The sequence below is a fragment of the Gossypium hirsutum genome, chromosome D04 (genome assembly GCF_007990345.1).
Source record: "Gossypium hirsutum isolate 1008001.06 chromosome D04, Gossypium_hirsutum_v2.1, whole genome shotgun sequence".
Taxonomy (NCBI): domain Eukaryota; kingdom Viridiplantae; phylum Streptophyta; class Magnoliopsida; order Malvales; family Malvaceae; genus Gossypium; species Gossypium hirsutum.
This window is the reverse complement of record NC_053440.1, coordinates 377,576-388,437: the sequence shown is the minus strand read 5'-3', so window position 1 is coordinate 388,437 and position 10,862 is coordinate 377,576. Positions and strand designations below refer to the sequence as shown.

The following is a 10,862-nucleotide window of genomic DNA, read 5'->3' as shown; positions in this document are numbered from 1 at the left end:
CAAGGAAATGAGGAAAAAGTAATGATCATTGAGATTATTTATTTTATTTTGCTTAATATGTATATGTATGCATGCATGCCTCACAGAATTTTTATGTGACATGTACAAATCTTGTATACAGAATATTTGCATGAAATAAAAGCGTGTAAACAAATTAATGAGGATTTCTGTTGATGTCTGTAGTTTTTTTTTGTATGAATGCTGCAGAGACACGTGATTACATTTGTTTTGAGTGCAGTTTTTCAAGGAAAGTGCGACAGTCGATTTTGCAGAGGAAAGGCTGGGAGAACTTGGAGATAAGAGTTAGCTTGAGTGATATTGAAATTTAAAGGAAAGTGCTTGCTTGTTACTTACTTAAGTTTACTTAGAATGCATATCTGTATGTGATATAGAGACAAAATAACAAGAGGTTGTGTTTTACTTTGTACTTCTTGAGGTATCATTGGTTAATTTGTTGTATAACTTACTGTACAATATTTTTTTTGTTCTTTTGTAACAGTTTAACTACTTTTTTGGATTAATGGATTTCATAATTCGTAAAAAATAAAATGTAATCGATCTCTCAATGATAGTCCCACGTATAAAGCATGAGAATGCTCATAAAGCTACCAAAATGGGCGATGAGTCATATAGCATGCAAGTTGATGAAGAAATAAAAGATTCCAATATATTGCATTTTATCCATTGTTTTGGTGTAATAAGATGGAGGAAAATTTATTTAGTATATTAATAGTAATATAATTGTAACAACATCAATATTAAACTAGTTCACTGTTCAGTAGTAAAAGATTATTGAATAAGTAGAATTGAAGTATTACTCTATCAAATATCACTTGTCTTTAATGAAAGGAAAAACCTACTAGGGGCTGAAGTGTTCTGCAGAATTAGTAGCAAGCAAAGAGTGTGTTTGCTGCTGCCCAGTCGACCGCTGCTAGCTGTTCTCAAACAAAAATGGGGGTTGCTGGCTGTTCCCAAACAGAATGGATGCATGGTCGCCCCTCCTATGGGCTATTACAAATGTAATGTCGATGCCGCAGGTCTGGAACAATATGGGGCTGCTGGTTTTGTAGCGGTAATTCAAGATAGTAATGGCCATGTTGTGAAATGCTTTTCCGGTATTGAAGAAGCCTTGTTGAACCGTTGTATAGTGTCACGGGCTGCAAATAAAAACCCATGATTAATGCACAAAAAATATCCTATGAATATAACACCCCTATATCCGGTTCGATTTAAGGAACTTGATATAGGAATATTACATATTTTTTTTCTTACTACTTGGAACACACTTGATCTTCCTAAGTACATGCCTTTCTATTTAAAATTTTGAAACATATCCTCTTGGCACTTGGAGATGATGAGATGGATGCTCACAACCTCAGTTACAACTCTTCAAAATCACTGTACCTAATCTGCGCACGGAAAACAAAATCGTACTCTGAGTAAAACTCAGTGGTATTTTTATAATCCGAATAGTTAAAAGACACGATAATATAATAAGCACAATTAAATTATAAGGACATATTAATGTCTAGTATCATGACTATCATTTTTTTTATTAAACAATATCTTATTCGCACAATTGCTATATAAATGGTTATTCACATATCAAACTATATTTATTCGTACAATGGCATGCAATAGTCAATTCATGAATACATCATTATATACCATACTCAATTTTCATCACTTGCTATATAATAGCTTTCTATAATTTGTTCACATATCATTTAAACAATGACACTATCCATTCCACATTCAATTCATGAGTATTTAACTTATGTATGCCATGTATTTACAACATATGTCACATTCTATTTTCAATTCACTATATCAATTTCATTTCTCATACCATGCCATTTAAATATCAATTATAAAACTTATTATATGTTTACTCCTATTAACATGACTCGAACTCGGACGGATACATGGATCCAACCAAAACACACCAGTTTGGCACCCAGTGCCTCATCGGTTAATTTGAAGTAATAATTTGACACCCAGTGTCTCATCGGCTAAACCGAAGTAAATTGACACCCAGTGCCTCATCGAATTAATCCTAAGTAATAAATTGACACCCAGTGTCTCATTGACTCAAAGTCGAAAAAAGCCCTAAACTCTTCCAATCTTATGGCATGCCATCTATATCCGATTCAGCCCGATACAGTTAATAGGGTTCCAATTCACTTTTCAAATACAACCAATATTCATTTCAATTCAAATAATCAATATATTCAATATATATATACCAATTCAATCAATATAAATTCAATAAATTCATCACATATTAAATCAATCCATTTCAATTGCAAAACACAATAATTCTCACCTCAACACTTACCATATACATTAAATTAAAAATACAACAATTAATAACTAGTTTCGGATTATAGAAATACAAACCGAAAATTCTGAGCTATTCGACGTCGACTTTATCTTTTCCCTTTTTAGTCGATGATTCCGGTACGACGTTAGCTACGGAATTAAAACAATTAAAATTCATCAATACAACACAGCACAATTCAATTTCATATTTAATATTTCAATTTTTACTCAAATATTGCCTAAATTTCAATTTAGTCCCTAAACCGAGACTAACTTTTATTCTTCACATTTAGTTCTTTATTTTTATGCAAATTCTACTTTAGACTAAATTCAACTCCCTGTTTTCACATAAATCCCTAAATTTCAAAATTTTCACAATTTAGTCCCTATTACTCAAAACTTATAATTTATTCCACAATTTAATCCCTTTCTCAATTCTAACTTAAAAATCTATCAATTTAATCCCTAATACTCAAATTATTCAACATAGACAACATCTAAAGATCCAATAATTTCTAAAATTTCAGCATAGGTTAAGTAGTATTTAATACTAGCATTTCAAAAACATAAAAATTACAAGAAAATGGATTAAATTGACTAACCAATTGAGATTTGAACCCCTGAAACCCTAACTTTTCTCCTTCTTTCTTTCTCTTTTTCTTTCTTTTTTTCCCCTGTTTCGTTCTATTCTCTGTTTCTTTTTCAATTCCTTTTTCTTTTCTTTTATTTGTTTTGTTTTAATTATAATAATATACTAATATATATTTACTTAATTAATAAGCAATACATATTTTATTATTAAATACATATGTTTATTATTATTACACATGTATTTACCAACACCATCCACTTGTCAATTTATGGCTTAATTGCTTATTTGGTCCCTTCACTTTTCTTCTAATCTATAATTCAACTTTCTCCCTATATGCAATCTAGTCCTTACACCTAATTACTCTTAATTTAAACAAATTCACCTAATCAAAACCTAATTAACCACACAACTAACTTCGTAAATATTTTTAATAAATATTTACGAATTCGTTTTACGAAAACAGAGACCCAAAAGTACACTTTCCAATACTCGTGACTATCGAGTCGTTACAATGAAGGTCAATTGATTAAATGACGCTCATTTGATTCATTTAAACTGACCCGATTCATGGAACATGTGGAGAAGCTCAACTACTTGAAGTCCTGGTGTCCTAGTGAAGTAGTTATGGAAAATTAGGATTTCCATGGTAAATATGAAAACTTATATTAGAATATGTGTAATCTTAGAAGATTTGATTTTGTAATATTAGAGAATTGTGTAAATCCCCTAAGCATCTCAATTGTAGATTGACTTTAATCTCGACCGTCGATGTAAAGTAAACTGCACCGTTGGATCTGAGGGGAGCTTAATTGTAAATAGAGGTCTTCCTCCTCATTTGTATTCATCCTATTATATCACATTCAAAAAGCATTTATTCAAACAATTGGTGTGCTATTGCTTTCTTTTGGCTTTTCTGTTCTTCCGTTGCTTCTTTGTCTTTGAGTTGCTTTCGCTTTATTTTCAGTGTCTTAGAGAATTTCTATTGTGAATTTTTACTTTTTGAGAGCTAGGTTGACTTAGATAGATTTGAATAAAGAAATCGCTTAAGGTCACACGGATTGTGAGACTAAAGTTCTCTCTTGGTTAAAATCGCTACGACTTGATAATATTAGTTTAGAGTTAGATTGTTTGATGGTAGCTAATGTGCTTTTGCGAGGATCAAATGATGCTTCTGAGCTAGGAATAGTGATCTATGATTGTTTGTTATTGAAGGTGCAATTTTACAGCTTGTCCTTTTGTTGGACTTGTCAATCTGCCAACAAGGGTGCTTATTCATTAGCTAAAGTAGCTTTGTTACATGCAAACCACATGGAGTGGGATGTGTTTTCTTTCTCATCACTTTCAGATAGTTCACACAATGTTTGCATGATAAGGCATGAAGGGATATCAAACGGTAGGATTGGGTGCAAGGGGTAAGCCTATTGGCTCGGATTTAGTGATCTGTTTACCCCTCTTGCTTTATATGTTTTACATTTAGTTTTACCTTAATGGATGATTTCTTTCCTTAAAAAAACTTACCATCTCAACGAATGCAATAAATTTCCCCCAAGTTATGAAAAATCATATTAATTGGTGTAATGATAAGTGGATAGTTTATATGTTATTATGCCCATTTCACATATTACATTTAACTTGTTTTTATGAGAATTTCTTAGTGTTTTAGGATTTTTTACATTTTAGCATTACATTTATGTTTTTTTTTTGGTAGATTTGAAGACATTCAACATATCATTTGCTTTATCTCCTTCCAACAATTTACCATAAACAACAGGTAACTCAGAAGAAAAAATAAGCAATGGGCAAATTAGCAAAGATAAACATGTTCTTTTCATTTGATTTTTATTAATACTTAACTATCCAAGCTTAGCATGTCATGCCCATGTGATAGATTTCCTAATTGCTTAATTTATTTCATGTTGTCATTATTGAGATTTGATGAAATTGAAGCTTGATAGTAATGGATTTTTGAAGGATATGATTAGTATATGTTAGGACCATATTTGAAGCTAGTGGAAAGTGTTGGACTAAGGTAAAAATTGAGTTTAGACCTATAGTTAAATTTATGATATTAAGGACCAAATTGTATAAAATGAAATTTAGAAAATTATGCTATAGGTTGAAAGTACGAGGTCCTTATTGGATGAATTCAAAGTCGAATTTAGATTCGATTGGTAAGATCAAAAGGTACAAAGTTTTCAAATATTGGGGGTTTGAGGGACTAAAATGAATAAATTGTATTTCATGAACTATTGATGTGTTTCCATGGATTTTTTTTTTGTGAAATTAACACTATTTTCGTAATTGATCTTATCATACATGGCTAAAGACGACGCTGAGATGTTGAGGGTTAAAGGGAAGACAAAGACCGTAGTCGAGTAACCCTAATTCAGTATGTGCTAAATTAATATGTTCTTATCCTATGCTTAACTTTTTGTTTAGTTATTGACTCAAAGTTATCATAAGTGAAAGTATGATTTATCTCGTATGTTTGTTGGTGATCTTATAGTAGTATGAAAGCTAATGACAATTCAAGGTGTGATAAGTGAACAAGGTAAGTAACTATGTTGTTGCTATGTTAGAATTGAAATGGTTAAATAAATGATGTAAAGTTATGATAGGAACTACTGTGATGCTACTTAAGCTAGATGACTTGGAAAGTAATTGTTATCATGAAAGAATGGACGTTAAATAAGAATAACATCATGAAACATATCAAATTACTTGAAATATGAAATCGAGTAGTGGCCCGACCCATGGTTATACAATTAAAATTCTCCTATTTCTCACTATAAATATATGACACTGATAGAGTTATTAACTTAAACTTTTTATACAGAAATTTCATATATGATTATTTTTTAAGAATAAATTATATGTTAATAATTTTAGAAAATAATAAATTGTTTTTATTCAGTATTTAATGAAAAGGTCGTTGGGTTAGAAAAGGTAATTAACAAAATCCAGTAAACAAGGCTGTTTCAAGAAAATGATAGAAAGAAAATGAGTCAAAAGTGATAGTGCAAGACAGACTCAAAACGAACCAACAATCAGTTGTCTTCCATTAGCAGGAACAACCTAGAACATATGGTTCATGATTTTTATTATTTTATTATTGCTTTTTTCTTTTTTCTTGACTAAGCGCCAAACAAACCATGAGGTCAATAGGATGATGAAACAAACATTTTTACCTACCTACCTATTATCACTTCCTACCTCTAAAACTATTCTATCTATACCTTATCCATTAAACAAACAAGACTCTAATCATGTTTATTTTTTTTGGAATTTTTCGTGTTTATTTTATAGTTTATGTTCGAGGCTTGTGATTATTTTTCCTAACAATGTCGTCTCTAAAATTTAAATTTGAGTCCTCTCTTTGAGTAAGTTATTTCATATCTGGTAAAACAATAGTACCACCAACCAGACAGTATATTTAGCAGACATTTAATCTGTAGTATCAGTGTATGCAAGTGATTAAGACCTCAAACTAAACTTCAGTATTGATGACTGCAGATTAACGTGTAAGAAATCGGCTTTTGATGATCCATCTCTACACTAAAACAGAAAGCATCCGTCATGGCAATAGTGGTGGGTACAACTTGCGTGCCTCATAAATGTTTTGATAGCTTGGTTACCAAAGGTTCAAATTTCAGCTTGTTCTACCCAACAGAACTTTCTGAATAGTGAATACTATACAAATTTCCCTTCCATATATATATATATATATATATTAGTTACTTCAGTTTCTTCCACCATATGCTTTTTCTTCTTTTCTGTATATCTTATATAAGAAATATGTCAGACCATCAATTTTGTTGTTCAAGTTATGAATCTCAGCGAAGCCTCCCATCAGTTCCTTGCATCACTTCCCAACTTCACCTGCAACACTACTATCTTTCCAACATCCAACACCACTGCCTCACCACTCTAAAAGGCCACACCTCCTATGTCTCCTCTCTCGCCTTCGACGGAAAGTTCCTTTACACAGGCTCTTCTGATAAGGAAATTCGATTATGGAAGTGCAACGATCTCAACTCTGATTTTGAATTTGAAAATTTAACCAATAACATAGTGGTTATGGGAAAGGGTGCTGTGAAGTCCTTGGTAGTATTAGCTGATAAACTCTTCAGTGCTCACCAAGATCACAAGATACGGGTGTGGAAAATCAATAATGATGGCCCTGATAACCAAAACTACACTCGGCTGGCAACGTTGCCGACATTAAGTGACCGCGCCTCAAAGCTTCTCCAGCCCAAGAATCATGTTCAAATCCGAAGACACAAGACATGCACCTGGGTCCATCATGTAGATACAGTATCTGCACTGGCTTTATCCAGAGATGAGACCCTGCTTTATTCTGTTTCCTGGGACAGGACACTCAAAATCTGGAGAACCAGTGATTTCAAATGCTTGGAATCAGTAACAAATGCTCATGACGATGCAATAAACGCAGTGGCATTATCCGATGACGGTGATGTTTACACAGGATCAACTGACAAGAAAATCAAGGTGTGGAGGAAAATCCCAGGAGACAAGAACCATTCTCTTGTTACTACACTAGAAAAGCATAATTCGGGGATCAATGCTTTAGCTATAAGTCTTGATGGGTCTACTTTGTACTCCGGTGCCAGTGACAGGTCCATAGTTGTCTGGGAGAAGGACGATGGTGGCGATGGCATGGCAGTGGCTGGTGCCCTTAGGGGGCATACAAAGTCTATATTGTGTTTGGCTGTAGTGTCGGACTTAGTTTGCAGTGGTTCAGCAGATAAAACAATCAGAATCTGGAGGAGAGGGGTGGACGGAAATTACTCGTGTTTGGCAGTCTTGGAAGGGCATGAAGGCCCCGTTAAGTGCTTAGCTGGAGCGGTTGATCGTTCCAGCCGTTGCGATACATCCTATGTTATTTATAGCGGAAGCTTGGACTGTGACATCAAGGTGTGGCAGATTATTGCTCCCCTTCCCTATGGAGATCTTGAATCTTGATTTTTCTTTGTTATAATGTTCTTCTCCTGGCCATTTTTTTGTACCAGCAAGCTTAGTGTTTGCAATTTAGTTCTATGGCTAGTCTTGCAGTAGAATTCCATTAGTGAGCTAAAGATCAGTGAAGAGATTTCAACCTATGAGACGAGGTATTAAAAGCTGAAGCTGCATGCCGTAGCATTGAATCCAATTCATTGGTTCATATAACATCTTAAGAGATAGTATCAGTAATGAGATTTGAATCTTGACATACGTAGTCCCTTTCTCTATCCCCTGCCACCTCTTTAATACTGAAGAAAGAAGAAAAATAAAAACGTGGGAATTCTATATTTCCTAACAAAAAATTTACCTGCAACCATTGATTTCATATACAAAGGGCAAAACAAGCAGAAGGTACAATGAAACAAAATCTCCTGTTCTTCGGTTTAGTTGTCAAGAAGCTGCCTGTTGCATCCAAGTTGTTTCCTCATTTTCTCACCCCGAACAAATTTCTTGCAATAATTATTGTAAGTAATTAATAATAATATTCAAATCAATATAGTGGAAGTGCTGAGGGTGAAATGAGGAAGAATGAGGGAGGTAGCGGTTCATGGTGGTGATGCGTCGGTTCACGGTGGTGATGCGTTGATGGTTGCTTGAGAGTGAGGTGAAAGTAATAGCATAACGAGAGGAACTTGAAGAAGAAGAATTGTCCTTGAGGCCAAGGATACCTATAGCGGAGGTTGATTGCTCTCCTTGCACTTAGGCCTAAACACGTTTCATGTTGGTTTTGTCGAGGTCAACACTTTAGGGGACATGACAGTCTTCCTAACTAGGCGGTGACGGGATTGAAGGATTTAGCAATCTAGCTACGATTAGACTGAGTGGACTTGATGAAGTTCCACATGTACTTCATGCGATGGAGAGGCTCAACACTTGTCTTTGGTGAGGTAGGTTGGAGACATTCCACATATTTACCATGCATGTGTTGGTGAGAGTCAAAGTTGGCAAAGTGTTGCCCATATATGATAAGTACTTAATTGTTACACCTTTTGAACCCTTTTCACTTTAGTTATAAGCTATTTTTGTGTTTTTGTGTTTAGGATGAAATATAGTTGAAATAGCTATTTGACTTAGATTTATAGCATTTCGATTCTTTGTTATATAGGAATGTTTTGGATGTAGGGAAATCTTGGATTGGCTTTGGTGGAACAAAAAAAATTTGATGGAGCATGCTAGTGGTGACATCGAGACATTGTCCTCACAATGTTGAGATATGGTTGGCTTTTGGCAAGAATGGAGATAAAACTTTGAATGCAACATTAAAATGACAGGTCTCAACATTGAGACGTTATAAAAGGGGAGCAGCCATGTAGCCAAAATTTGAAGCCAACGTTGTCACATTAGGCCTTGGATGTCACGATGTCGACTATTATAACTATCACCATGGAAATGTTGGGCTCTAGTGTCCTTAGTGTAGTTTTTCATCGTAATGTACTTGTAACTTTTCGAACATATTGGTTTAATAACATTCCATCATTCACATTGGTATCGTTTGTATTTCTCCTCAATAGTTTTTACACACAAAGCAAAATGAACAAGCAAATATTGTTTCATAGATTATTTAATGTTTAACTAATATAAAGTTGTATTATGTGATTGGATCATAATGCGAGAAGACAACTTATATTCGTAGGTAATCTAAATGGCCCGTAGTCTAATGAATTGAAATTGAGAGACTCAATTCAGGGACTATTATGACATCTATCAAGTTCGAATGGGAGATACCTTATCTTTGGTATTGGAGTGGATGACTTCCAAAAGATAAAAACAGATGTGTGATTATCTTGACTAATAATACATTGGGTAAGACCCAAGTAGAATAAATCCTAGATCTTTTTATCGATTTATTCATTTGTAACGTTCACAGTATGCCTCAATCCTGAGTAAGTGGTAGACTCTGTGTGTGTGACTCGTATACTTCGGTGTATTGAAAACTTGATTTCAATTTATAATAAAGTTGAAAGCTAGTATATTGGATATACGACTTCTGCATGATAGATGGAAAAGGGTAATAACATCCTTTCATTGGATTACATGATAGATGGAAAAGTAATGATGCCACATGTCAATTGTTCAAGATGAATGATTTAATTATTACATGTTAGTGATTGACTTTTTCATAAACGATGTAATGATTACCATGAGATAACATAGGATCATATTAGGTGAATAGATTTAACATGAAGAATTAAGAATATCCTATGAGGGTAATACACATATGACAATATCATTCGACGAGGACTTGATAAGTAGCTTTTGTAGCATATAATGGGGAAATCTAAGTCATGGTACTTTAGTGGAATGACTCCATGGCTAAACAATGTTGTAATTAATAGACCAAAAGTTAAAACTTTATCCAAATTATTTGAGTCATAATTATAAATATCCAATCAATCCGTTTGCTAACTCCGTACAACCTTGATGGCTTGCATTTGAAACAATGGGATAAAAATATGAAAATAACAAATTAGAGAAATAGACCGCATTTATCACTATCGTAATGAATGTGTTTTCTCGCAATAAGCAAGAGATGACTTAGAGATTAAATTAATTTCTTTGAATTATTATTTAATTTATTGTAATTAAATAATTGAAATTCGAAGTAAAAATTAAATTAATTAGTCAACATAGTTTTGTTCAACAAGATAATTAAATTTGGTTAATGACTATTCTTGGCTTCGACACCACTCAATATCAAACTAATCTTCATCGGTGCTTTTTCTGGTTCATCATCCTCTTTGATGGCAGAAAACACGGATCATTTTGGATAGTCCCTGACCATATGCAGACATTCACAAAAGAAGAATTTCACTAGCCCTTCTTCTTCTCCCACGGCTTGTCGAGCTTAGCTTTGTGAACAGTTTGGGTCTTACCATTGTTATTCTTTGTCGGTTTGTCTTTGTCTCCCCCACCATTTCCCTTTGGT

General features: G+C 33.7%; 1 protein-coding gene across 1 annotated transcript; it reads left to right on the top strand.

Moving 5' to 3' along the window:
- Window positions 1-6,607: 6,607 nt before the first annotated feature.
- On the top strand, window positions 6,608-8,144 carry LOC107938073 (protein JINGUBANG). Its single transcript, XM_016871122.2, has one exon. It carries the CDS (start codon window positions 6,671-6,673, stop codon window positions 7,895-7,897), a length of 1,227 nt encoding a protein of 408 aa, XP_016726611.2. The 5' UTR covers window positions 6,608-6,670; the 3' UTR covers window positions 7,898-8,144.
- The last annotated feature ends 2,718 nt before the right edge of the window (window positions 8,145-10,862 follow it).

Excerpts from the sequence above, each read along its gene's own strand:
- LOC107938073 (XM_016871122.2), top strand. The coding sequence starts at position 6,671 with ATGCTTTTTCTTCTTTTCTGTATATCTTATATAAGAAATATGTCAGAC.